The 27872-nt window shown below is 49.9% G+C and overlaps 5 protein-coding genes across 5 annotated transcripts in view; 2 read left to right on the top strand and 3 right to left on the bottom strand.

Annotated features, from left to right (window-relative positions):
* Positions 1 to 3581, top strand: part of CSUI_006414 (immune mapped protein 1) — a 5442-nt gene extending 1861 nt beyond the window's left edge. The window contains exons 1-4 of the mRNA XM_068066574.1: positions 1 to 156; positions 635 to 796; positions 1414 to 1735; positions 2378 to 3581. The exon at positions 1 to 156 is cut by the window's left edge and continues 1861 nt beyond it. Coding sequence (XP_067921457.1) covers positions 1 to 156; positions 635 to 796; positions 1414 to 1735; positions 2378 to 2559 — 822 coding nt within the window. The 3' untranslated portion in view covers positions 2560 to 3581. The remainder of the gene's footprint in view (positions 157 to 634; positions 797 to 1413; positions 1736 to 2377) is intronic.
* A 2071-nt stretch (positions 3582 to 5652) lies between these two features.
* Positions 5653 to 19153, bottom strand: CSUI_006415 (atp-dependent dna ligase domain-containing protein; the record flags this gene model as incomplete). Its single annotated transcript, XM_068066575.1, has 16 exons — positions 18140 to 19153; positions 17326 to 17564; positions 16857 to 17007; positions 15809 to 15964; positions 15459 to 15683; positions 14472 to 14917; positions 13659 to 14099; positions 12537 to 12659; positions 11442 to 11612; positions 10689 to 10797; positions 10091 to 10189; positions 9280 to 9425; positions 8823 to 8994; positions 6730 to 8270; positions 6132 to 6434; positions 5653 to 5717 (listed from the first exon to the last, which is right to left on the bottom strand). Coding segments are annotated over exons 2-16 (4377 nt in total), but the record flags the coding sequence as incomplete, so codon positions are not given.
* Positions 19154 to 20736: 1583 nt separating this feature from the next.
* Positions 20737 to 22047, bottom strand: CSUI_006416 (protein phosphatase 2c containing protein; the record flags this gene model as incomplete). The annotated part of the gene is made up of 2 exons (XM_068066576.1): positions 21371 to 22047; positions 20737 to 21085 (listed from the first exon to the last, which is right to left on the bottom strand). The coding sequence occupies exons 1-2, from the start codon at positions 21895 to 21897 to the stop codon at positions 20737 to 20739; spliced, it is 876 nt and encodes a 291-aa protein (XP_067921459.1). The 5' UTR covers positions 21898 to 22047.
* Positions 22048 to 23885: 1838 nt separating this feature from the next.
* On the bottom strand, positions 23886 to 25915 carry CSUI_006417 (uncharacterized protein). Its single transcript, XM_068066577.1, has one exon. It carries the CDS (start codon positions 25497 to 25499, stop codon positions 25233 to 25235), a length of 267 nt encoding a protein of 88 aa, XP_067921460.1. The 5' UTR covers positions 25500 to 25915; the 3' UTR covers positions 23886 to 25232.
* A 22-nt stretch (positions 25916 to 25937) lies between these two features.
* On the top strand, positions 25938 to 27579 carry CSUI_006418 (uncharacterized protein). The gene has a single exon (XM_068066578.1). The coding sequence runs from the start codon at positions 26235 to 26237 to the stop codon at positions 27459 to 27461; it is 1227 nt and encodes a 408-aa protein (XP_067921461.1). The 5' UTR covers positions 25938 to 26234; the 3' UTR covers positions 27462 to 27579.
* Positions 27580 to 27872: the final 293 nt, after the last annotated feature.

A 27872-nucleotide genomic window follows, 5' to 3' on the forward strand; every position in this document is an offset into this window, starting at 1 on the left:
CTGGTTCTCTTCTGGTCAAAAAACGAACCGTCGGCAGACGAGCTGGCGGCCCAAGGGCAGGTGCTTCTCTCCTTCGTACCTGCCCTGCATAAAACCGTGCCGCGCATGAAGTATGAGCAGAAGGGGGGGAAGACAGATCTCTTGACCGACATCAGTGTAAGAATCACACAGGAAAAGTTCCGGCTACACAATTTGTGAGGCGTAAATATATGAGGCGGCCTTCACACGCCTGCACCGCCAGTCGGATACTGTGCTAGCATTCACTCGGTATACTGTTCGGCGGGGTCGCTGCTTCTCCTCATACCACTTACAGGCATTGACTGTGTAGTAGCACTCTTGGGGCCAGGGGGGGGGGGATAAAATCGTGAGCGAAATCAGGGATGCTCAGCTTGGGCCCTATGCCTCTGTACTTCCTTCTCCCCGGGCCATGACAAGCTCGGTGGTTACGCCCTGCTCCTGGTTATGCCGTCGAGCTGCCTCTGTTAGACAATACTAGGGCAGACCATTCAGTACTTCGGCACTCCACACTTCTTCCAAGGCAACCGTTCAACAATGCGTACAAAGCTCTCTGAAGCGTGGCCGTAGTGCAAAAGTGGCAGAGGCTGTTTCCTTCGTTCCGTGTTCTACGATGCAGGCCAAGTGGGGCTCTTGGAAAGCAAGTGAGAGGCAAAAGTATTACTCAGCATGGGCCTCTGCTTTGAAGGTCTGTGATGAGTATGAAGCGAAGGTCAACGTCGCAGAGTGGACGACTGAGATGCCACCCCCGATTTTCATAGCGCTTCTGCACACAGGACCCGTAAGCTTGTTTTCCAAGCATCCACGGCTGTCCATCTTTATTCGATAACTCGTTGGGTGTTCGGGCGTTCGGCAAGCCGATTAGCGAATGCCGCATATCACCCGGCTGGATAGGCGCACTGTCCGGACATCTGAAGGGATGGAGACTGATGCAAGGCCTTTGGCCCATATCTTGCCCGGATAGACTTATCCGAAAGGCATGCCAAAGGGAATATACATCTTCTCTGGCTTGACCACACGTCCCCCCTCCCCTCCGTACTGCGTGTCTCATTCTTGGTGTAGGTATCACTTGGCTCGTAGAGCTCAACCCCGTCCTCCACTTCACATACTAATACCGTTTCGGGGCAAGTGATGTGACACCTCATTTCATGAAGCAAGCTGTTTTGAAGATGTTATACCTTTTCTAGAAGTTTCCTCATTCGTCTTGGGAATCGCTGAGGCTCTGGCCACGTAGCCCCGTAGTATTGTAGCTGTCAATAGCCACAAGAGCGTCACTGCGCTGTCCACTCGTTCATTGTGTACTCTTGTTTTCGAAGATATGCATGCCAGTTGGCGGAACTGCCAGCAGTCGGTCGTCTTGTGAATATAAACCTCTATGTGTTTGCTTGAACGGCACAGCGTGAGGCAAGTCCAAGTGCCCCGAGACTTAGCACTTCAGCAGGTGGTCACCAACTAGAGCTTTTTGTTGAGGAGATTTGTAACACGCTACTGCACACGAAGCTATTTCAACAGTATGAAGGGTGCGTGTTTTTCCTGTCTGCGCTTATATGCTTTGATAAGGTTGGCAATAAGTTGATGGTGATGCAAAGAGGTCTCTCCAAGTGGGTGGGGGTCGGGGCTTACTCACAAGCTGCCGTTGTCCCAGCAGATAAAGCCAAGGGCTTTAAGCCGGGACTGGATATTTCAGAGAAAAAGTTTCAAGATATGGCCACGGAAGCAGGTTGGTATATACGTGTGTGTGCACCGGATATCGTGAAGAGGCGGAGAGAGCGCAAGTGACCTAGGTTGATTCCAGTCTGAATGTTGCCTCACTCCAAGTGAGAGGGTTGTCTTGAATGCATGACACTCTCGTGCTGAACGAAACGCGGCGAGCGGAGTTGGCACATATTCTCGCAGACTATATATATAATATATGTGCACATGGTTATGCGCAGGCCACGCATGTGAAGGTGCACGCCCATAAGCCGTTTTAGCTTCCGTGACTGACGACTCGTGTCGTGTGCTCTGGCGGGCTGTCATCCTCCCTTCTGCTGAAGTGTGAAATTTGTTATGGCTTACACAAACTTTTTTGCCGTTGGCTATCTGAATATATATATGTCTCTAATTATCACTGCGGCCGTCTTCTGTTTCACCAACGTCTTTGTTCTGAAAGCAGACGAGACATCGTGTTGCTTTGTTCCATCTCTTTGTTTCGTGTATGCAGATTGGCGTGATTTGCTTCCTTGAAACACGTTTGTACACAGGCGGCTTCGTGCTTTGTGTAGTCAAGTTCTCCTATTTCTTGCCACTCGTTTAGGGGAAAGCGACTGTTTTGTGTACAGCTTGGTTTGTTCGTGGGAAATACGTGTTTTTGTCTTTCCAGGAGGAGCTTACTTACGTCTTTCCCGGCGTGGGAGTGACGCTGCCTTAGGGCAGAATGACCTCGTGGAGTGGTTTAAGGAAGATGGCATTGAGGTTGCAGAAAATAAACAAGGGATCAGCTTAGATAAAGACAACGTACTGACATATGAACGGAGGTCTGCAGATAAGCGTCCAGCTTCCTAATGCTCACGAGTCTAATGCAGTTCATCACTGGAGAGTGAATGCCTCCTTGGCTGCGACAAACAAACAGCTGGTCAGAAGATGTGAGGGTGTTCTCGAAGTAGAAGGTGCTGCGGGGAAACATTCAATTAACGCTGGTCCTCGCTGCTCAGAAAGAGTTCAGCAGGGGTGTGGTTGTGACTGAAGAGAGTCGAAAAAGGAATTTCCCCAGTGAAAGGCGATCTTCTACGGACAGTCGACTACGGGCCGTCCGACACAACGGCACCGTGCAGGCCTCATGAAACTCGAAATCTGACCAGACAATCAGATTTTCCAGGTAGCGGAAGAAACGGACATTCAATTTTAGGGGTCGTGGGTGAGTATACTGTTAACAGTGGATATCTGTTGACTTCGAACTCACCCGTTGGAGTATCGCATTCCGTACTTCCTCTTTTGCCGCATGCCCTCGATTCTATATTTTTCTCCCTGGAAAATCGAGTTCAAAATCTGTGCTGGGAAGACGTCTTCGTGCTAACAATGTACGTGCTTGCGTAGAACTCGTATGTCATTTTTCACTTCGGAGGCTATGGGGAGGGGCTGTGGAATATAATGTCCGGTCTTTTTTTCGGATGGTATCTTTCTGGTAGCCGTAGTTCCGCTAGATGGGACTCCATCACGTGAAAACAGCCTTCCTGCAAGATTGATAGAATAACGCGCGGGAGAGGCACGTACACTGGAAAGGTGCGGAACTATCGGCTCAGGGTCAACCGCTTAGAAATCGATATGGCGTGGTGGGTGGGAATTTTTCCCGTCAAGTCTTCTTGGAGTTCGGTCCCGCGGCAGAAAATCACACCTAACAACACCGGGGTTTCCTCCGGTGGCGATTGCCAGCCAACCCTGGTAGATCGAACATACCAACCACGTTTGTGTTCCCTTCGTGATCCGGATGTGTGTGTGTTTTTTGATTAAAAACAGTAGGTGTACGGTTCGTAACACAACTGCATCCTAGGTGTTGCGTGCCTGGCTGATTACGCTTTTCCTCGAGATTCGCAGACGCATTCGGAAGGTTCAGAAGTTTCATCAAGAAGTAGGTGAACCTGGCCACAGTCATGTGCAGGCATGGACCCGCATTCTCAGGATCTGGCGGGCTGTTGCTGGGGAGTACTGATCACAAAAAAACAGCGTACAGAAGTACGGGTACTATAAGTAGAGACGTACTTGCGGTGGGATCCTTGGTAGCGGGCAGCAGCCATCTAAGGAGCAAGCCGCCCTGTTCCACTTGAACACAGGTGTTTTGACTATGCGTTTGTGCATATGTTTCTAATGAACGCAAGGAGACCAGTGAGTAGCTCCCTACACATGCGTCGGAAGGCCCGACACCTGCGATTGCCACAGTAGGGCAGCCCATGCTGTTTCCACAAATGCGATATGAACCACACGATGAGTTGGTGTAGTCGCTCCACTGACTGGGCTTCAATACGTTAGACCAATTCGAAAGGACTGATTACCCATTTACGAGACTAGTTTCTTTCTGGCGACTGTATACGTACAAACGCCAATATCATCGATCATGACGCCGGGGCCGTTGATGATCAAAGCTTGCGAACGACGGTACCGTTCTTCGTTGCACTCTCCAGCCGGCCGACGCATCGGTCTGGTGCTCTCGGTGCATCCGCGAAAACACGGGAGACATCGGCGGCTCGTACGAAGGACATGCCGCGGCTACGACTCCGCAGACGCGCACTGCGGCAACTACAGGAACGCCAAGGCCCAGATCAAGTGTCCATTGAGCGTCACTATCAAGTAGAATTGCTGTTTCTTCCTCTGTAACTCGCATAACCTATCAGCCGGCTCGCTGCACGGGTGTAGACAGCTTCTATCGGGCAAATGACCACAGCAGGAGCCTGCCAAGTTCTCTAGCCAGGCAGACAGTTCCCACAACGAGTGTGAGTGACGGGAATGGACCGGAAATTACTGCCCGTTTTCCAGTTAAAGAGGACTACCGAATAAATTGAAAACGATCTAGGAAAGCGATCGCTGGTCTGCCCCGCCTCAGGACATGTTCTAGCGTGGACGACGNNCGTCGTCCACGCTAGAACATGTCTTCAAAAAGATGTCGAACGGAGAGAAAACAAAATAACGGTATAGTATCACCAGAACTTAGGTAATTGACGGCACTCTCACAGCTTCTTTCTTCTTTTTCGCATTAGTGAGGGTTGTACACTGGGAGCGAAAGAGGTTGGTCTTCGCCGTACAGTCAACAAAGATTAATACCTGTTTTGGACGGCCCGGTGACGACCCACCACGTTGTGAGAGCCCTGTGCTATCCACTGCCGGACATATTCTTGGAGGCCGCACAAAGAAAGACGACTCTCAGAAACCCCGCAGAGATGCAGTAGACAATTTGTTAACTGTAGATACACTAGAGTTACACCGCATGACAATGAGCTGTGACGCGAAGTGCACTGCAGCCGCGAACCCTTTGACCAGAACTTCGGTCATTGACGGCGCTCTCACAGCTTCTTTCTTTTTCCCAATAAGGGTTGTACACTGAGAGCGAAAGCGGTTGGTCTTGTACCTTCTACCGTGCCTTCTATCGTGTACGGGCGAGTTTTCGTGTTTTTGGTTACGTAGTGTCTTTCGCCTAGTTGTCACACTTGAAAGAGCCTTGATCTCTGTCTTCTCTGACGGAACTGCCAGTTGATCTACATCTCGGCTTCCATTTTCACTCCCTCTGACGCGTTGTTCTCGTCTTTCTCGATGTCGGAATACACTGGGGCTTGTCCTATGCCTATCACATGTGCCTTTCTTCCCCACCTTTTTCAAGCCCGCTGAACTGTTCTTGTTGCTCCGCTTCTGTCGATCCTCTATCTAATAATGCCGCCAAATCATCTATGCTCACGTACAGTACCATAGATTCTGTACAGCGGACCGGTTCATCAGAGACAGCACTCTCTGCAGCGTCTTTCAGCCTCTCTTTAATGACACTATGTGAAGACCCGTTGGAAACCGACAAGGCACCTACGCACCTCTGGCTATCGCTATTTCCCCCTGCCGCACAACCAAGAGAATATGACGTGCCTGTTGCTTCCTCTGGAGACGTCTTATTTTCTAGTTCCTCTTCAGTTGCGGGGTTCCAGGGTATCAGTGCATGCGTCGCCATAGTCAAAGACTGTACCTGCCTGCATCACCACACATTGGGAGAGCAAACCGAAAACCATTAGTTCTTAGATCTCTCAACAGAATAGATGGACTGCCCACCTGCACCCACGTATGTGTCTGCAAATACGCAGGTACATATGAAGGTCCTAGACGAACTGCATATGTCACGAGATCGCTGACCTAGCGTCATCTACGGTGAAAGCAGTGCACGCTTCGATGTCTCTGTGCTTCACCTTCGTTGCTACAGGACACGCAGTGACACAGATTGAATGGCCTGAGTCTGAGATGGCCCGGCGGGAGACCTGGGTAGGCCTGACAAATGCGGCTACAGACGACGCTCGCCTCTAGAAACATCCCTAGTTCACCGACAAGAAAAATGTCACAAACTCAGCCTCTCCCCGTCTCCCTCTCTCCCTGCATGCCAACGATCTCACCTCATGCCGCGCAAGTAGCACCGAGCTATCGTGGCTTCACGATGTGCCTTCGTTAAAGAGCGAATGAGGGAGAGACAGTGGTCATCAAATGAAGAGGAAGACGTTGAACATCTAGGAGCAGAAGAAGAAGTGGATAGGCGGCACTCACACGGCGACGAGGGAACAGAAGACTCCGAGGAGGAGAATGAGGGAGACACAGCAGAGTCGACAGACTCACTAAGTGACCGTCTCGTAGACATCAACGGCTTTAGGACTTTCGATTGCCACAACCAATCTTCAGAGAAGACGAACAGCCTCATACATCTGGGAAAAGAAGAAAACAGAACACCAGTGAACGGACAGAAGTCCTAACGATAGTATTATGTGTGCACGAGTAGCATCTCTAAGGAGATAGACGGACACACGTCACCCGAGATTCACAGGGCCCCCAGTAGGAGAAAGATGGCATAAACAGAGAGTGTCTACGCAGGCACATCAGGTATATATGTATATATATATATATGCGTCTATGGATATGTACACAGAACCTACCACCCGGTGGGAAACTGGCTTCCTCATTCCTTAGACACAGGGACAAGAGAAAAGCAACGTTACTTACTTCAAAGAGACAGCTTCCTTGTCATGGCAGTCACCATCCTCTTTTCTCTCGTTGTCAGTATCTCCTTTTCCGTTGCCGTCTTGCTGCACGTGTTCCGCCGTCGCTCGTGTCTCCTGAAGAACATGCTGTCTTAATACCCATCTAGCCATTTCATCGGATATGAATAATTCTCTTTCTCCGTCGCGCTGTATCTCGGGGTCTCCTATCTCCTTCGCATCTGCAACGCCACTACGTTGTCCACTCACTAGCGTCAAGTCTTGTCTAGGAAAGTTCCTCTTCTTTTTCATCATGGAGGTGTGATCATCTTCTTCTTCGTTCGCAAAAAGTACCTTCTGTGTTCTACTTAGAGGACTTCGATATCTCCCCGATATGCCGCTGTCTTTCAATCCATCAGGGAGATACGTGTCTCCCTCTTCTCTTCTTCCTCTCTGCCTGGAGAAAGGCGACGATCTACCCTGCATGGAGCTTTTTTCTTGTGCGTGCAAAAGCAAATTTCGAAACTTCTGCAGGACTTCTTTTCGAGATATATCGTTCTGTTCTTCGAACCAAGAATCTCCGAAAGAATCGAAGTGTTCAGAAAAGTATTCGTTCGTTTCCTTAGTCCCATGGATAACTAGATCGGGTCGCAGAGGGATCACCTTGCCAAACTGAGCACACTCTAGCAGCCACCGAAAGTGTAGAATAGGAGGGGGAGTATAAGAAGATGAGAGATAGGAAGGAGAAAGAGCAGACGAAGAACTTGGTGAAAGAGAGAGATGAGTTTCATCCGAGGTATGTTTTGCTGTCACTCCTTTCTGTCGTCCTTTTCTATTTTCACTGTGGGTAGGCCTTTTGATCCCCCCCCCTCTATGAGATGGGCCTCGCGTCTTACCCATATCATATCGGTGTGGGCTATTAAGCATCGACATAAGTGCACGAGTACGAAATGTTTCTTCAGCAGCTAGAATATATGTGACTTCAGGAGACAGCGTCTGACACAGATGACCTCCTAGGCGAACGACAAGCAGATCTAGAGAAGCCTTAGGAAATCTGTCATCTCCAGATAAAACCCAGATCCCTCGCCCTTTCAAGACATCCACAACAGCTCCGTCCCCTTCATAAGCCCCATGGGAACTTCTTCCTCCTCCCCGAGTTCCTCGCCAGTACGACGAAGGACTGTTTGCCGTTGCTAAGCTCGAGCCTCCAGGCATGATGATGGACATAGGAGAAAAAGAAGAATAACGTCCTGGAGAGACGGGGGATGTGCCGGAGGAGTTCAAAGGAAGACGTGGATAATGGCTCTCGAACGGATGAGACCGTTCTCCGAACTTTGAGAATTTTGAAACTTTCATTCTCCTTCTCTTGCCTCCTTCTGCTTCATCTACCTCATTATCATCATCGTAGTCTTCTTTATCCTCCTCCTCGCCTTGCATAGAAGCGGAGGGTCTCCTAGAGCCGTCTAGAGTGTCTTTCTCTTCCTTCTCCTCACCGCCGGATTCAGAAGGAGAGAAAGCCTGAGAGACAAGCCGGCCGCCTTGTTCTTCTGCTCGCACGAGAAACTCCTGTGTAGAAATTATACCAGCCGAAAGAGATATTCAGAGAGCATTGCATGAAAGTATAGAGTACAGTTGAATACTTCCACGGCATAGCTACCTTTCTTGTTCGAGATTATCCACAATTCTCAGTCTAGAGCAAGATAATGACGATAAATCGTCTTCTGTGAACACCAGCTCCATCCCCTGACCCTTACAACGATACCCACCGTAGAAAAATGAAATACACTTAAGTGTATATACACACATGTGCCTACACCGAATCCTGTAGACATCATCCAGTTCCAAGATCTATGCAAGTACATCAAGACCTTCTCTCAGGTAACAATTCACAGGAGGCAGGGGTGGTGAGTCATTGTACATGCACTGTGTTCTGGCGGCCTCTTCAGAAACACCGCGTCTCTTAACTTGGACCTGTACCTTTGACAACCTACCTACCTATCTATCTTTCTAGGTAAACACAGGTACATCCGTACATACATATAGGCGTGTGAGATCGTACAAACATATAGACTTTGAAGAGAAAGAGGGAGAAAGAGTGACGGATGAGTTTTAGCTTACATGTATATCTCTTTCAGACATTGCATCGTACCAAGCCTTATCTGTTCGAAGAGGTCGAACAGCTACAGGAAAGCGTAAAGTGGCTCCAATATCGAAGTCACTTCCATTCAAAATCTCAGACCCTCGAACTTCCATCACAAAGCTCTTCGATGGTGGCCATGTCACATCCATTCTACGAAACAAAACAGCCAAGGAAACAAGCAACGAAAACAGGCTGGTGTTCAATGCCCCAGTGCGAAGAAGAACGAGCAAGACAAGGAACAGGAGTCAAAACGGTTATGTATATATATGTATACATACACTATTGTGCGTTTACGTATAGGGAGACAGGCAGACTAAAGACAGGTAGACAGATAAATAAGGATAGGCTGATAGATAGATTGGAGGTAGAGATGCAATCCACCGTGTGCATGCACGCTTTTTTGAGAACATAAGACTGTGGTGGCTTCAGACTGACCTTGTATTTGCATTGAATTTACATCCTTCAAGCCACTCAGGTAACTGCTCCGCTTCTTCTCCTCCTTCTCCACGGAGACGCCTGCAATAGGGTCGAAGTAAATCTCTTATAGTCTTCAAAGTAGAAAGAGGAAATCCCGTTCCTACCTACAGAAAATAGATCCAAGAAATCCAACACATCAATTTGGGATTTGCACAGAATGATTCGCTAGCTGACCAAGCAATCACGCATGGACAACTGAAGCAGATAAATTACGTCTAAATCTGCAAGAAATCCTACCCATACAGCTGTGGAGAAGACAACGACCATTTGTGCATATATACACGGCTGCTACATGCATGTGTATATATCGATGTGTCTACTCCTGTTTGAGTCGACCAACCAACAAAGAGAGGAAGCTGCGACTGGATAGAAAGAAAAGATATTCAACCGAAGAGATACAACGCTCGTAAGAGAAAACTTGGCGGAGAGAACATTCCGTTTCACCAACAGTTGCAATGGAAGAAAAGAAAAGATGGGAAAGAAAAGACCGGACGGAAGATAAAACCAACTGAACAGAGTAACGTGCACGGAGAAACACAAAAGCAAGAAAAAAGCCACGGGCTAGCCCTCTCTAACTCACGATATACACAGAAGAAGAATGAAGTCAATATGTCTACACACATATATACATATGTGATATATATATATATGTGTATATCGTGTGAAGGCGAAGAGATCGGAAAGAGAGAACGAAAGCAGGGGGCATCTAAGAAGAGATAGAGGAAGTTGTCTCTGAGTTGCTATCGGAAGGAATCATCCTTTCGTTTACCTTACAGAAAGATCTGACACGCCTCGAGTTCGGACCTCCTTCACCTTCTAGGACGCCAAGAAGAAAGTGCGAGCAGTGGTCGATCAAATGAGTCGATGCCTACGTACAGAAGAAAGTATTATCGGAGAAGAGGAAGATCAGAAGCTAACCCAAGGAAAGATCGCCGCACAAAAAGAATGTGAATGAGCGAGACAGGGAGAAAGAAAACAAGAAGAGGAAAAACGAGAGGCAACAAGGCATGAGGGGCGAAAGAGTAAAACCCGAGAGGAAGAATTCAAAAAGTGCTTTCTCCGTCCTAACCTCCCTTCTATTGAAAGAGCACTACGGCGGACAAGCGGAAAGAAAGAACGCTGATGAAGACGGAGGATTGGAGAAAAAATGATCCAGAACGAAAGGGGAAACATTAGAACTCAGAAGGAGGAGGAATGATTTGGGGAAGTGAGACAAGAAACAAACGATATCTCATCTTCTTCTCTGCCCATGAGGAGGATATATACAGAGATATACGTATGCCTGCACGTAGGTGAATATACACATATAGCGAGGACTGTATATACACGAGCATACGCAAATAGGGGGAGAAGACGATCGGTCTTACGAGTTCACGTCGCCTCGTTCCTTGAGCGAAGAATCCCCCGATGACGATGAGGTCAAGTGTATCAGGGAGAACTCCAAGATGAGGCTTGATCTTGAACCAGCCTCCGCGCCTGAAGGAGAAGTGCATGCAAACCTTCTTGCTTCTGAGCTTATCACTGCAGTCCTTACTCATAACGAAGGAAAACGTGACGCCCCGTCGATTTGACATACTTCATGCCCGTCTATGTTTAGAAAGCCACACTTCTTAGTACATACAGGTGGATATCTATATACATAGACTCACTTAGGTGTAGACGAATGACCGAAAAGAAGTGGTGTCGTTGCCTTCTTTTGCAACACAAAACGATTTCTATGAGAAATCACAGGCCCCGTGGAGATCTCTGAAGACAAGTAGGGTATAGATTGTACACCCTACAGAAACACCATGTATACATGTTGTGTATTCACATTCACTTTGCAAGTAAAAGTGAGAATCTTCCCTAGTGGCCGCCCTCCTTATTAAATGAGAAAATCGCAGGACAGGTCTTCCTCTCGATCCTGTCGCATTGTCGTAGAGATCTGCACATACACTACATACTTACTTATGTGTCTCCCAGATCAAGATGAATCAGACCAATAGAAGACCGTTCCTAGGCACCGTCGTTGTATGTTGTGAACGTAACAGGAGTTCCATTGCCTTTTTTGAAGTCTTTCAACTTGACAAGCGACAAAACTCTTTCATTCTCTGAATTCCTCTCTCCTTCTCTGTGCTTACCTGGAGTTGAGAGAATAGAAAGAAGAAGTTTCCTTCACCAAAATGCCCTCGTGGCGGAGACGGATAGCTGAGTTCAGGGCCTGAACAACTTGACTAGACCGCGTAGCTAGGACATACGGCGCAATCATAAGACGAGAGCGATACGGCTTGAGTATTCTCTCTAGGAGAATCCTGGAGAGCACAAGGAAAAAAGAAAGAAAATAAAACCATGGGAAGACAGAAGCATGGCGTCGTCTCTCCTTTCTCAACAGCGATCATGTCCAGCATCTTCACTCTTCGCTACATACTTATAAATGAGTGGATAACCGGAGACGCTTGTATGCATAGCATTGAGATATGTGTTTTCGCCGCGTGTGTAGGCTGTTCTGACTCTCCAGCTAGATACATATATATATATATATATATATATGGATACAGATAGAGATCTATACCTACGCGGAGGGAGAGAGAGAGACAGACCGGATCAAACATGTATAGGGTGTGCTTCCAACTTATGGCATATACCGACCAGAATATGTTCAATCTGGAAGTCTTGTCTATCTGATACTAAGTCATACAATCGTGTAAACTGCGGCGGGCGAAAGGACAGGGGAGGCGGGCAGTTGCGGCACGGAGGATGTGTCTATGGAACCTTTCCGTTGTCCAGTCAGACGCAGCTGAACTCGGACTATATCATAGTTTACATATATACACATTCTTCAAGCTCTGCCGAATGTATAGCGAATCGCCATCCAAACTTCATGACGGTCCGATAGCTCGAAATGAGAGTATACGTGGATTCACAAAAAGGACACGTCACCAGTATATAGAAGTATAAGGAAACGCTATTCCACAGCACTTCTATATACATAAAGACGTGCCTCCAACATGGGAGTATCCATCTGCCACGAATGAAGAGATTTTCACATGTAGAGAGAAGCGATGGCATACGGACCACAGATAGCAGCCACGTGCTTCAAGTGTAGATGGCATGCAGGTAGACGCAAATGGATGTATTTACACTTGGACAGAATACGCATGAATGTATACAAACACCTATGTATCGGATACGTCCACAGGTATCTACTGGAAGGCCGGCAAGGTTGTATTCCTTACTTTCGATCTTTTAGCTGTACATTGAAGAGAGGATACGAGTCTCCAGATGCGTTGCGATAGAAGAGAACATCAAAGACAACATAACTCAGGTGGCACCCTGCATGCTCCGTCACAGCCACACTTCTACAGAGAAAAAAAAGAAGGAAAAGGAAGAAGAGAAGAAAGGAACAAGATGAACTTCCTCGTTCATGGAAAGTTCATTAGATTCAGAAAACAAGGCTGGGAGAAAAGATGAAAGAAAGAAACAGGGAGAATTCTTTCACTTCCTATGCTCAACGAAGGCACTGCATTGTATCATCATGTTTCCATCAATCCAAAAGAAAATGCGACAGGACGGAGAATAAGAAAAGAGAGGAGAGAAAAGGGGAACGCTGATTGCATGCATGACTTCTATCTTACATTCGCAGGCAACAACGACTCCATCTACGAAGAGAGAACTCAGCGAGAGACCGGCACTTGCTTTTACCCACGCTTTAACATAGTTACCGGGACAGAAACATATATAGATATGTAGGAATCTTTCGCATCGCTTCTACCCTGCTGTTCAACAACACACGTGAAACTCGATAGGGCTTGTATACGGGAAAGAGAGACCCCTAGACAATACAAGGAAAGAAAGAAACAGTGGGAGCTTCACATGTGACATTGGTGAATGGCTACACTAGAGGTGAAACAGTCTTCGAGGGATTGAATACTTAGAAGCACATTCCAATAGAACACGTCATGGATATGCACTGGAACGATACGGAAGGAAAAAAAATCAGGTTTCCATGAGACAGGAGAAGAAAGCTGTACTTATGATGTACAATGATCATCCCTCACTGCTTCTCTCTCCTCCTCATTCTTTCTTACGTCTCTCGCTGTCTCTCTCTACCACACCCATACTCATCGTCTTCCGTTCATCTTCTCTTGACGTCTACTACTACTACGACTCCTCCTCCTGCTACCAGTCCTCTATCCCCTCCCCTCTGTCCTCTACTTTTCTCTTCTGTCTTTTGAAGACAATGAAACAAGGATAGTGGCTTCTGTCTAGAAGATCGCAAGACATCTCTTGTTTGGAAAGGAAAGAAGAGCAAACAGTGAAAAGAAGAATGAAGATGTTATAGACACTTCCAGGCTTACTTATTACTTCCAAAAGGTAAAAACGTCCCGAGCTCATCATCCCATGCAAGGAGTTCTCCATCTAAAATTGCTTGTGAGCCTCGAAGCGAGTTTGATAGAATACTTGATAAACTTCTTATAGCTCTTGCTTCAGCTCCTCCTTTCTCTCCCTCTTCTTCCTCTTTGTTTTCTTCTTTGATCTTATCATCGTCTTCATCAGCGTCTTCTCCAGAGGCATACCTTCTGTCTCTCTTACTTCGTGCTGACAGCCCGTTAGAGAGAGCGTCTCGACCGCCAAAGCTCTCATTGGCGTGTTGGTCTTGTTTGGGTCGCCCGTAGAGAGATGTATAGTCTTTCCCTCTCCGGGAAAACAGGCGAACAGAAGGAGGAGAAGACGTCCGATCTATGTGAGCTAAAAGTCTTTCACCATCGTATTTGCGTTCAACGAAATACTCGTGAGACCTACAGAAGTAAAGAGAGGGAGACAAGAAGAGAGCCACAACTCCAGATAAGACAGTAACATAAGGAGCATCATCACAAAGTCCGGAAGGTCATGCAAAGAGAACACAAAAGAAAGCAAAAGGAGGAGGTTCCTCGGAGGGGGGGCTGAGGTAGAAGGACTAGAGAGACCCTTAATGAACGGAAGAGCATAGTCACATGTCCTTAATGTATGTCGCTTGGAGACGGAAGCGGGGTGTTATGCTAGCTAGATCAGGGTGGTGACAAAGAACAGGAATGAATGGCACTCCACGTTGAAGAGTCTCAAAGAAGGAAAACTCGCCGTTAGGAATCTCTCTTCACTTCTCTCCATAGTCTTTCTCTTGGTCATCTCACCTCGTTCCCACACAGTCTCGACCTTGCCCTCTCTCTTGCCCTCCCCCTGATCCAAAGTGTTTGAGTCTCTTTCTTGTTCCTACTCTCCCTTCAGTCTCTCCTTCTGTTTCTCCTTCCTGCTTCTCTCCTTCGACTTTCTCCCTCTTGTCTTCTTCTTCTCCGCCGTCAGGCCTGTTGTCCCCTCCAAACAATACCCAGCGAATATCAGAAGCCGCAGGTCGCACAAGCTGAGCAAGCATCGGACGAAGAGACTTGTTGATCCATCTTTCTTTTCTTCTTCCTTCTTCTTCTCTTCCGAGTCCCGCGTTCTGTCTCCCATCCGGCCCATGCAACAACGCCCCTCCTTCTGCTGTTGTTTCGTCGTTTCTATCTTGGTCGTTTTCTTCTTTTACAGTTCTTGAAGTTCCTTTGAGCTCTTTCTCCTCTTCGATGGCGTCAAGGGTACTCTAAGAAGGAGACAAACAAGACGATTAACAGAAGCAACTACCGCCTCATACCCATCAGAGACCGATGTCGGGGCCGCGTGTATCTTCTCACCATACAAGTTTCCTTCTTCTCGTTCTCTCTGAATGGGGTGTAATAATAGCTTGAGTCAAGAGACTGAAGGAATCATCAGGAAGGCTTTGAAAGTTCCTTACTTTTACATTCTCCGTACTGCCTTCCGCGAAATATGTTTCACTTAGCTCTGCTCTACACCTAGAGGGGGTAAGGCTACCTCTTATCAAACCAGGCAACACAAAAGAAAAGAACCCGAGGCCAAGATATAGAGCCGTGGCCGCTGTAGGAGTTGATGGAAGACGTTAATGAGAGACAGAAAGAACGTGAAGAGAAGACTTCAAAGATGGAATGCTGATAAGAGAAAGTATGACAGAAGCAGCCCAGGTATGGTCAACTTTCCCCTGGAAGAATGGTGCAAGAAGGGATGCCACTACGTGAACATCGATTTAGAGAATCGATGTTCGGATATCATCGCGACCATGATCTAACCTTTAAATCAGAGCACTGATTAACAATTTTCCTTGCATCTGGATGAAGAACTGTGAGAAGCCTTTCTCCACTTAGCCCTCCGAACTTCACATCTTTCATTAAAATTCGCATACACCATCGGTGCTCCTCAACTGTTAAATAAGGCAGGAAGGTCTGGAGGGTCGCGATCTTCTCAGGCATCGATGATGCTGTTGCTACTTGATCTAGATAGTCATTCAATTCGCCCTAAAGATGAAAGAGCACAGACACCAAAACAAGAACATGAATAATGTTGCTTTGTATAATATGTCGTTCAGTACCAGAGAAAAATCCGTCGTGCAAAAAGCCTTCTGTTCCCCCCTCTCACTTACAACTGTTATGACGCCAGCCTTTTTTCCTATTCTTTGCTTGACAATCGACGCAACGAAACTCCCAAAATCTCCTGCGCGAACTGAGACACTCGATGCAGCCGAGGGATCTTTATAGAGGCGTAGACGAGCTGAGGCTGCCGGAGGTAAAGCAAAGACCTTGGATCGAAAAGAAAAAGAAGAGAAAGTCAAAAACAGAAGTATCTTCTATCTTTCACCCCCACTGGAGAGGCGAGGCTTTTCTTACTGAGGTGGTCGACATATGATGACTTGAGACAGAGATATCCGGTTTGAGACTCTTCTGGTGGATACTTTTAGTCGTACGTCAGATAGGTCTAACGCCTGACAATGAGCCATCGACATTCTCCCAGTGTACATGAAACGAGAGCCTCTTTATGTGTATGTGCATGTTATGTATGTGTGAGTATGTACGTACTGCTGTATGTGTGTACGTGGATCCCCCCGGTAACTGAAAGTCTTCATCCGTCTCATGTCCGACCTACCAATATCCTTCACTGTGAGACGACTGCCGGATTTTCTGAAAGCAGTGATCTGCCCATCTGCTCGAGATCTCTGGATGTTTCTTCTCGATAAGAGTCCGAAATGAGAGAAAGACGTCCATGATAACGGAGTTCACCGTAGTGATCTGCTGTGGAACAGCAGTCGCCGGTAAAAGCTTTTCTCTACGTTCTATGAAAGGATGATGAGTTTTCATAAGTATAACCAGTTCGGAATGTCACGATCCCTTATCAAGTATTCTTGTCGTCTCCCTATAAGTTACACGTCTATATGGGAAGCGCCTACATATACAAACATATGCGCCTGTCTACACATGGGAATAGACACATCTACAGTCACATACGGATGAGGGGTGAAGAACGATGCGAAGACCTTCCCTAAAACCACAGAGAAAACAGAAGTAAAGAAATACACCCCTCCTTCCATCAGGAATCAGCCAGACACGAAGACAGTAAGAATGGTTCCTCTCGAAACGAAAAAAAGACCGAAAGCAGAGGCCTGAGGATGGTCCTCCCATATGTATTTTGTATACCTGTGCATAGACCCGAGCCAGAAGAGGCTGCTTAAGGAAAGACGGAGGACGACGCCGATCAAGCTGAGGAATGAAAATTCTAAAGAGAGAATATAACTGCGAAGTCTTAGCAAGACATTCTTTGAACTTGTGGAGATACCGGTAGAGATACCTAGAACCGCACGCAAAAGAAGACAAGCGAGAGGAGGCAAAGCTGAGTTTCAGAGGAGTGACCTTCTTCGTCTCACTGTTCTTCTCCTTCCTTCTTCTTCCTCGTGAAAATCCTCGTCATCAGACTGAGGTGCTACCGTACTAGGCGAGAAGGGACAATAAAGGAGAGTCCCAGGTGCACAGAAATCTTTGCAAAGAAAACCAATCACATGTCCTACATATGAGAAGAAGTGAAAGGGAAATGAAGAATCGGCTGTGAGAGAAACAGAGTGCGTAACACCCAGTATGTGTGTGTCTGTGTGTAAGACACAGGGCTTACTGTAGCTTGTCTCTTGGAGGTAAGAAAGGGTCGGCAAGACGATCCAGAACTTTGCAAACGTCGACAAAACGCACATCATCCCATCCCCCTCTCCTTCCTCTTCCATTCCTGTTACTATGGGCATCATTAGAGCTGGTAAAAGAAGAGGTGCGTGTAGGTCCAGCAGGAAGGCCTCCGTATCTTTCTTCTTCATGATGATGCCTTGCTCCCGGTGCTACGGAAGAGATCATCGTAGGGCCCTACAATAAAGAGAACGACAGGAGTGAGGAAACAGAGGAGAAAGGAGAAAACATGAAGAGAGAGACACGATCTGGAGGTTTCCTGCTGTTCTTCTTGGGCATGGCTGACGGCCTATACATGACAATATACAGGTATGAACACAGATAGTCCGTGAACTAGATAGAACGGTAAAAATATGTACGTACAGAGGCGTCCATATTTAGACCTTTATAGATAGAAACAAAGACGAATGTGTGTACATGCTCTTCGAGTGTCTTGAGAAGCTGGTTACATCGGACAGTACGACCTGACCTCGCGCCGTTCAGATGCGTCACAGAGAATCTCTCTATATCTATCGCGTGATGAAGCATGTAACGAGAAAAAGGAAATCGTGTGTTGTCTATTGAAAGGGAAGACAACATAACGTCTGTCAGTAACTCCCCGTATTCCGATGAATATCTTTTTGGATGGACCGTCTTCTTTACTTCACGTATGCTTATTGCCGGACCAAAAGAAGAACCTGGAAAAGAGAGAGAAGGATATGAGTCCAACAGACGAAGCCTTCTGGCCAAGAACAAAAGCGAAGAAGACGCACCTCGACGTAGCTTGCCTAGAGTACTGAAAGAAAGGGCTAAGAGAAAAAGGCGATGATCATGAGAAGAGATTTGATGTATGATATGAGGGACTTTAGGCGACTTGAAGAGAGCAGTACAGAGCTTCCAAGAGTGCGTGCCCTAGGGGAGAAAGACGGGAACAGGAGGAAATTTTTCTACGGTTGACCTTTCTTCTTTTAGAGAAGACGAGGAAGCGGGATGCCTGCACCATCCCACATGCGTTTATCGTCTTGAGCGATGAAAAGAAGACAGACCCTGAGACTGGAAAGAAAGGGAGGTGTTTTCCTTCTGTGAGTCAGCGTCAGAATAGACAAGATTGCCTTCCATTTTTAGTAGTGAGAGGACGGCGGAGGTGAAACCTTAGCGACACATCGGGAACCTCCTGGAACGGGTAGGTTACGGCCATGACAGAAGAGCTCCTGACTTCAGAGGAAGTGTTCTTGAATGGAGTGTGCACCGGACATCTAGTCACTCTTTCACACATCCAGAGCAAAGAACACGGTAACCGTGACTGTTTCCTCTTTTCCAAAGAGAAAGGGAAAGAGGGAGGTGGATGAAAGAAAAAGCGGGACACGTCTCGACCATGCATAAAAGAGACAGAAACGAAGCTAAGGGGCTACGCGAGGCTTGCACGAAAGGCCAGACTAGAAGCTCCAACCGGTGGATGAGGCGAGTCTCGACTCTGTACCCATACCCACGGCTGCTAGCGCCCCCTACCGAGTTACTCGGACTGCTATTGAGCGAAGATTGTTCATGCGGATGCGGTGCGGGCACAGCGGAGACGTCTCAAGAAAAGGAAGTAGCGGACGAAGGCGCGGAAGGGCTGGATGTGAGCACTGTAGTGAGAGATTCACTCCGGGTTGACTATGAGGGTCGAGACCTCCGAATAGGCCCAGAAGGTCGCTAGCAGGGGGGTAGATGACGGCAGGACGGATGCGGAAGGCAACAATAAACCTGGACAGAAGCTGAAAGAAAACGACGGACACAAGTGTTCGTTTTGTCAGGAGACTCATCGTTCATCCTTCTTGAGTGCCCGTGTGCAGGCCGCAGCATCGAGAAGCTGCAACTTTGCCCAGCTAGAGGCACTCGCGGCACTCGATTCTCCTGAGGTCGAACGTACGTGTCCAACCGCTGCAGCTACGAGATCACTCACGGACAGCACTTTCACGTGGCCTCTCACGTTGCCCGTAGGAGATTCGATTTCAGTCTACCCAGCTATGTTTTCTGTCAGGATGATGTCCCTATCTCAGCAGGCCCAGTGAAAGTGACTGTGGATTGTGATTCGCATTGAATGCCATAGAACGGAAGTCAGGCAGCACTACATGCTAGTGAATAAACCACGAGTCCATCTCAAGTTCGGTCTACGCCGGGCAGATGACAATAACTGTCCAGCTCTTGCAAGTGTCGCCACTGAGCCCTGGTCGCGTGTAGAAGGCTGAAGTGCGTGTGGTGAACGATCGGGCTTCATGCTTAGGGCGGGGAGACCTGCCGGGACCTCAGCACACACTTGACAGCGAGCGGGGGTGAACTGGATGTTGCAGGCGAGTTCTCCTCCAGTTGGGTGTGAGCCCAGTACACCGGCCAGTTCCTCCTCTCTCCCGCACATGACCACCCCTGATGACGGACACCACTCTACGCGTCTGTGCTGGTGCAGTCGCAACACCAAAGGAACACGGCAGAGCACAAGGAGGCGCAACATGTTGTCTGTTGAGCCACTCATTTCCAAGCTCATGCAAGCTAGCAAAGCTTTCGAAGTGACCGGAGCGTTACACGCTTGCGCCCAAGCGCCCATTTCGTCTTCTTTCGGTTCACAGCAGAGTCACTGTTTACTACCAGTGAGGTCAAGCCACCGCCCCCAATTAAGGCACCTGGGCCGTGCTCTCCTTGGACCAATGAGGACCCCGGGTGTGCCGCGGCAAAACTTGGGCGCCAGCCCATCCTCTTCGGCCGCGACAATTGTCGGTATTATATCCAAGTTATGTTCTTCGGCCGGGTTGTGTCCCTCAATAACTACGTGAGTGCTCAGTGCGGCTGCCACGGTCTCCAGCCTCTTCACGGGTGCTTGCAGAAAAAGACCAGACGGTCTCCATCTAACTGACTCGTCATCTGTGACGGGAGACGTTCCGAGCAGAGAGACTCTGGTTCAGGTCTGTAGAAATCTGCGGTGGTCGGTCGCCTCGCTCATCCCCCCGCAGAAAGCTCCTCAGGAACAGGGGACACGCGAGCGATGGCCAGATGACTGGTGTCGTAGTCCCCTCAGTGGTTGTGGTCTTGCAGGATCGTGACAGCTCAGGAAGTCGCCAGGATATCAGAGTTTAAGTACCTTCCAACACGTCACATTCTTTCGGTTAAACGTGCTCCTCTCGGGCTGCTGGGTGAGAACCGTCTCTGCCCCAGACGCAGTCTTCCTGACAGCCTAACTCGGTTTCTTCCCCGCCACTGATGCGCGCAGGTGTCATGTAGTACGTGAAACAACTTCCTGCTTTCGCCCTACCACCTGTTGAAGAGTGAGATACAGACATGTTAATCACTACAGCACTAACCACGAGGCTTCAAACTCCTACTCGGCGCACAGTCCTCATTTGCTACCATGTCTACTGCCGACGTCCAGAAACACAACGAGAGCTGTAGTATCATCGATGACATCGTCCTCCTGCCGCCACCGTCTAGTGGCCTCTTCGATCAGAGCATCGCAAGCTCCAAGAGGATCTTTGGCTTCCCAAAAGCGGGAGACAATCTCCACAACTTCTTCGTTGCTCATGAATTCCCACACTCCATCAGAAGCAAGCACAATAAAGTCGTCATTCGGCGTCAGTCCCGTGACGAAGATTTCCGGTTCACCTGTTACTCCCACAGACGCCGCCAAGGAATCACCCAAGGAGCGTGACATGGCCAGGCCAGGAGCGTCGCAGTCTTTTCTCCAAACTCTGCAGCAGACACGGAGAACAAAACCCACTTCGGCACGTGCTTGGGTTCCACTGCACCGGTGTGCGGGTCGGCCGACCTCGGCGTCCCCACGCTCTCCATAGACGCCTTGGCCCTGACACAAGTACGACGCTAGATGAACACGGGAGTTCTTGGTGCTCCTCACGCCGAAAAAACTCTGAGCCACCTCGCTACTGGGGGGCAGGGCAAGCTGAATCACCTCACACTTGTCTTCGGCTATTCTCTGGCAAGCCAGTGTAATGACTTCGCATCCGAGTGTAACTGACCTCGGCGGTCCCAGTGGCTCTCCATTAGGCCCTTTAAGAGCACCAACTCTCCCGTCATTAGCCAGGATGCGTTTCTCCTCGTCGGGCCTATCGGGTTTATGGTCTTGGGAGAGCGCAAACGCAGTCCAAGATCCCCGACCGTTGTTCCGTGCCATGATAGCTCTGCTATCGCCGACATTGGCGGTATACAGTGTCGTTCCTTGCACGACACAGGCAATGCACGTTGTACCGCTCATCATTACGTCCATGCCACGCTGAAACACTTCGCAATTGGTCCGGAAGAAACCCTTTTCGAGCGCCTGCTTCATGTCTTTGTTGAACTCGGGGCATTCTTGTACGTTCTTGGGCAGCGCGCGCCTCACTACATCGGAGACTTGGTGGCCGTTAACCCCGTGGCCGTCCATGACAGAGAACCAGAAGAGCCCTGGATGGTCCCCATACTGATCAATGGCGCAGTACGCATCCTGGTTTATTTTCTCCACATCCGGGGCAGAACATCCTGCTTTGCTTCTGCCTGCATAGACCATCACTGCACTCTCTTCCCTCTCGACGTATTTGTTATGGGTCGGGTGCCCGAAGCTCTCGATCCTCTGCAGCTTCTCTGTCGGAAGTGCTCCGGTCACTGTCAGTCTCTGTTGCCTTCCCAGGTTGTGGGCTGCGGAAGGCGGCTTCGATCCGCCTGCTCACACACACGACACTTTGTGCAGTGCAGCGTGTTGAAACTTCGTGCCGCCGATAACCAAACAAGAAGTGGTGACAGAACCCCTCGGCGTCCGCCGGCCCACTGCGAGCCTGGGGGAGCAGCCACTGTCACATTCTTGTTTCGGCGTTGCACAGGGAGGGGGGAGGGCGCTTCAGGTTGCCGGACTACCTCGCGGCAGCTGGTCACTCTAGGGAAGCCGTCGTCCGAGGTTGCCGGGCTGCTGCTTCGTGATTTGCTGCGCATCATAGAGCGGTTGTCCCTCTTCGGGAACCCAGAAAAGCAGCTCAGGGCGGCGGTCGAAGGCTTCCGGGCGAGAAACATCTTACTTACCATCAGGTTTCTGCAGAGCGTTACCTCCTGAAGGAGTGTTACTTTTCGCCTTACTCCGTAAGCTGCTGCCCGGCATGGTGACTCAGCCTGGGCCGTGGTGCTTGAGGTCACCTTGCTTTGGATGGCAAGCCTGCAATTTCCCTCAGGAGGACAAAGCCGAGCGTCGGCAAATGGAAGTTCAAAGCGTTCAAGGTCGCTGCATTGTGCTCTTGCACTTCAGGGAATCTGGGCGGTGCACATGGATGCGCGGTGTGCTTGGCCTGATCAAGAGCTGACTAGGGCAGTTGAGCGTGAAGGCCTTGCTTAATGTCCCAGAATGGCATACCAAAAACTACGGTCAACCTGGCGTAGCTTCAAGCGTCGCCTTGCACGGGTGAATGCGCGAACGTTACGAAAAGGCGTGTCGTGCTCCCCGCCTTCTGGACTGTGTGCGGTCTCATGCCACCGGGATGTTTTGTACGTGAAGGCCATGCGATTTTTCTATTCGAAGGAATTCTGTGTGTTTGCAGGCACTGGAGGTCGGATCTCTGCAGTCATGCGGCCTCCGTGCGTAAGGTTCAAGGACGGCGTGGCTGTGGCTGAAGAGCAGGAAGCCCATAACTGAGGAGTGTCGGCCACCTCGTGTCCGGGGGCAGAGAGGCTGCAGATTGTGTATGGAACGCCAGCAGGGATTACGTGCCTAAAGTCAGAGGCTGGCCAGCGGTTGGGTGGCCCCTCGAATCCACATGCCAAGGAAGTCTCGGCAACTACAGACGACGGGGTTGCGGAGGAGTAACCAGAGCCGTGCCTCGTGCCCTTAGACACGGCTGGAGAAGAGCCCAGATTCCGAGAGGACAGTTTCAAATCTGCACGCCGAGTAGTGTACTCGGAGAGTGCAACGCGCCACAGCGAATTTGAATTCTGCGCTGCCTCGCCCGGAAGAGGCGAGCACGACCGACGCCTTACAACGGAACGCCGGACGCTGCTCCTTCTGTCCCTCGTTAGATCGCCAGCAAGTCCATCTTTTGTAGAAAGACTACTCAAAACACCTAATCTCGACAAAGGTCGGGAAACTGAAAGCACGGGCCCAGTCACATACCTAGGTCCTTTTTGTTGCTGGTGGCCCCGGTTTTTCGGTCTGGCGCGCGAGAGATGGTCTTGCAGCGTCGGAAGCCCCGATTGCAGCAAAATATAGGAGGGCTCCTCGGCTTCTCGCCTCGGCATATCTTCTCGCACAGTCCCGGCTCCGTCTTTGAGGATCCGGACTACGGCAACGCTCCTACACCGGGGTGGAGAAGAATCTCTCTTCCAAGCTAGCAGATGGTGATTGCCCTTACCGTGTTTCCCCGCCGTCTTTGTGAGGACGCATTATTTCAGTGTCCAACATCGCTCTCTACCGTTTGTCAAAAAAGAAGAAGTTGTCAAGCACACACCTTCGGTGCCGAAAAGATGCTAAGCTGGATGGGGCCTCCGGACTCGGGCTTCGATGTTGCCCCGCCAGTACAGGAGCTGTATTTGAGGGCAACCTCCGGCTTTCGTGGAGCCCTTTCAATTGTCTCGTGTCAGCGGAAAGGCCATAGGGCTACAAGCTGCTTGTGAAGTCGACCTCGGTCACTGCGAAAAAACGTAGTTTCCGATGGCAGGAGTGGACGCGAAGCCGTCTCTGGGGCTGGGTGCCCGGTGTGTGGGGCTCCCAGTCATGTTTCGCCACATTAACACGCTACAGCACAACGATTGTCGAGTTTCCACTGACTCCTAAGACACACCTTTCGCTCTCCGGAGAACACATTCTTCATGGTATTTCGCCTCACCGCGCATGAGCCAAGTCGATCACGGCTTGATGTCACCGTCCGCGCTACGGCCAGTCCTGGTCTGTGGCTTGTTATTCCATTGGAAAGCTATCCGCGTTAGCCATTCGAGACAGTGAATACTGCTAGGCTACATCGGAGGCCATGCAGTCCGAGTGACCGGCGCCACAGAGGCTGCTTCCTCACGCAAGCACCGCTCACTCGCTTCACCTCGTTAGGAGTGTGACGGACTATGCTCCAGCTGAGTAAATGCCGTGCTCTTTCGTGAGGTTCATTGGTGCAGTGCCCTCACCTCCATAGTCCTCGAAGCTTGTCGGAGAAAAACTTGCGCTGGAAGCAAGCGAAAAAAGAAACGGCGCTGTGGCGCGGCTACAGCTCGTGCCAGACGCAAACTCCGGAGCACAGCCTTCTACATCGCCCGACAATGACAGACATCCCCGACACGTTTCCGCGCCCGGCTGCCCGCTTCCTTCTGGTGGCGGACATGGTAGTGGCACATCCGTCTGATGTCTTAGCGGTGAGGGATCGCCACATGCAGCTGTTTCTGCGCTAGTTCGGCCACCTTTGTCAGATCGTCCGCTCTCGGGCCTCCTGCCCCCAAATCCACGCCGGTACCGCGGAAAGACTGCTCAAGCGCCGACCGCCTACCAGCAGCCTGGGCATACCAGCCTGCTTGGAGGCGGTCAATTTCCTTTGAATGAGATGGGGCGACTAAAACGGGGGGATAATACATCTCCCTTGGCATAGCCAGTGGAACGAGTGGTTGTTTTTTGAGAACCTGCCTCCCTTAACTATGGTTCCCGCTATGCAAGTGCTGAACGGCTTCTGCAGCTGGTTCCACGGCGGGGCAGCAGCGTCTGTCAGACAAATGTTAAGCAGCGTAGGCAAACAATTCTCAGACAAGCAATGCGCGAGGAGTAGCAAGCCCCACTGGGCCAAGGAAAGCAGGGTGAGTGTACTTTCCTTGGCTGACTGCGGCTCGCTACTACTCGCCCTTTGTTTGTCTGAGATTTTGTCTACGATGCTTCACGGAGACAGCCTGCTACTGCTTTGTGCCCTGAAAAAGCCGCGCTTTCCTCCCGATGATCACCGGGTCCGTTCGGTACGTCATCGCCGCGCGCTGCTTGGCGGGAGAAACAGCTGCAGAAACACTCGGTTCCCGTCTTAGTTCCCAGCGTCGCAAGAGACGGTGCCTGGTACAACCTGCGAGACGCCAAACACCAAGCAGACTCACGGTAGGCCATGGACGATCGTGACCACGTCTCCACAGGGCTTTCCCGGCACACCGACTAGGATCATAACCCCACATACCATTACCTGACGGACAGGGTGACCGTAGATCAAGAACACGCTATCCCCAACGTTAGTGTCCTAAATTCGCTGACTTTCAGTTTTCCGAGGTCTCGTAAAACTATAAAATTCCACCGGCACTGCAGAAGGGACACCCGCGGGTCATTCCGATAGAAGCTGGCAGGGAAGTGCTGTTGGGTCCTTTCAGGCTCTTCCTCCGACAGCAGCTTGTTCCGGAGCCGTGATCCTTTGCAGTCACCTGTTACCCCCTGACGCGAAGCGGGCCCTGTGAGTGAAATTAAAATTAAAGAAAGCGGACGTGTCGAAATCTTGCTGCGGGGTCCGAGACATGGGGCTACTGTCAGAAACGCGCGGATCCCAATGCGTTGCGACGCTTGGACGCTTGGCTCCCGCTAGAGACCCGTCAGAGCGCCGTATGCACTCAGTGATTGGAGCGAGCCCACAGACTCCCAGCCACGGGGTCCGCGGCGCCGCGTCGCGTAGGCGCCGCTGTGCCGTGTTTCAGCCCGTCCGCAGTTGGTGGCGCGACGCGCGCGCAAGCTTGTTGGGCGGCTCTTAGAGGGGACGGTCTTTTGTCACAGGCGCAGCCAGAATTCGTTGCTTGTCATTTTCGTGACCTCTGTATTTTCAGCACTTATCTTCATTGGTTCTCCCGTTTACCAGCAAGAGCAGCGGCCGCCTTTCTCTTCAGCCGCTGCCCTCCGCTTGTTTTTGTTGTTTCCTCATTGTCCCAATGGCTTCACAGCCGACGGAACGCGCTAGCGGAGTCACTGACTCCTTTCATGACGGTGACAGGGCAGAAACGGACAAGTCTCCTCTTGTTAATAATGGAGCGGGTGAGGAAGTGCCAGCTGGAGGAGCACCCGCTAACGCCCCGGGTACCGAAGCCGTGGTTGCTAAGGCGATCGCAGACGAGAGAGTAAAGCAGTTCGAGAGAGAAGTTGACAAACAGACTTCCTCTGTGATCGCGTTGATGGCTTTGGTTTTGGTATGGTGTGTCATGCTGGGCGTTATACTGCTCTTTGCGTTTTCTTCTGTCAACAGGGACGTGTCGATTGCGGTATTTGTTCTTGGAATTCTCATATGCATAATTGGGATAGCCTCAGTATGTTTCAAAAGTCGGGGTGGCACAATCACGTACGTGATTTTCTTGGCTGGACTAGCAATATTCATAATTGTTATGTGGTTTTACTACATTTTCGTTCTGTATAAGGCGAGTCTTGCGGCCGTAGATGCCGCCAGCAATAAACTGAACAGGTGGGTGGAGGACCAGAAAGATCACCTCATGCCACAGCTACCAGGAGGGCTGGGAGATCTGGGGAAAGACTACCTGAAAGACAAGGATCGACTAGAGGACTTCCTCAAAAACGGAGGGGCGTTGAAGGATCAAGCGGGAATGGTGAACATGAAGGCAGGGGCTGAGGATACTAGTGAGCTGGAGCAAGTTGCGTCGACGCTCGAGCCATGCCAGGAAGGAGTAAAGCGCTCAGACTCGAAGAAATACTTGGAGAGCATCGTGTCGGCTTTCCTCGCGATGGCGTCTTATGGCCAAATGTGTAGCTATTCCCACCACGACGTCTTGAAGTTTAAGAAGTGGAAGTACAATTGCTGGAATGATTGTGCTTTCAGCGAACTGGCGGTGAACCGCAATCTCGATCTTGGCGACACAGAGGACGTCCTTCTGATTTCGAAGTGGATGATGACGATTTCGAAACTACCTAACGAGCAGGCAGCTTCTTGCCTGACGGATGGTTTGAGTACCGCGTGCGTGGTGGAGAACGAAAATTTTCTGTATATTATGTTGGGTATTGTTTGCTTGTTTTTGATTTGTGCGTGCTGCACCTGCTTGTGTTGTACGCCTGCTTCTATGGGTCTTTCCATCAGATACGCAAATGCCCTCAAGAGGTATAATGCGGCGAAGCAGGAGGCCGAGAAGGCATCTGAAGCCGCGGAACCTTAACGGCGCGTATGTACTGGAACAACACAATGCACCTGTCGGTGGACACGCCGGCGGTTTCGTATGGAATTTCAAAGGTTTTTTCCCGCGTTCCCTGCAGTTTTTTGCGCACAAGTTCCGGTGTCGTCATTGTGCCGACTAGCAGCGGGTTCGACCAAGACTTCGGCATNNGGGGGGGGGGGTGAGCGTATGCGTCTTCCGATTCAGAAAGTCGCTTTCGTTTCTGCTGCAGTAGCTGTCAGCGCCCTGCTCGTCTTAGATGCCGTGTTCCTCGATGATTTCAAATCATTCACCGCGGTGGTGAGGCTGTATCCGAGAACGGTCAGCCGTGCCGTTCTCTTGGTGGGTCGTTAAGGGACAGGGAGCGGTTTCCCAAGCTGTCGCTGAGATCGGCTTAGTTTGTTGGCATTTGTT

This window comes from Cystoisospora suis (assembly GCF_002600585.1).
Source record: "Cystoisospora suis strain Wien I chromosome Unknown contig_3248, whole genome shotgun sequence".
NCBI lineage: Eukaryota > Apicomplexa > Conoidasida > Eucoccidiorida > Sarcocystidae > Cystoisospora > Cystoisospora suis.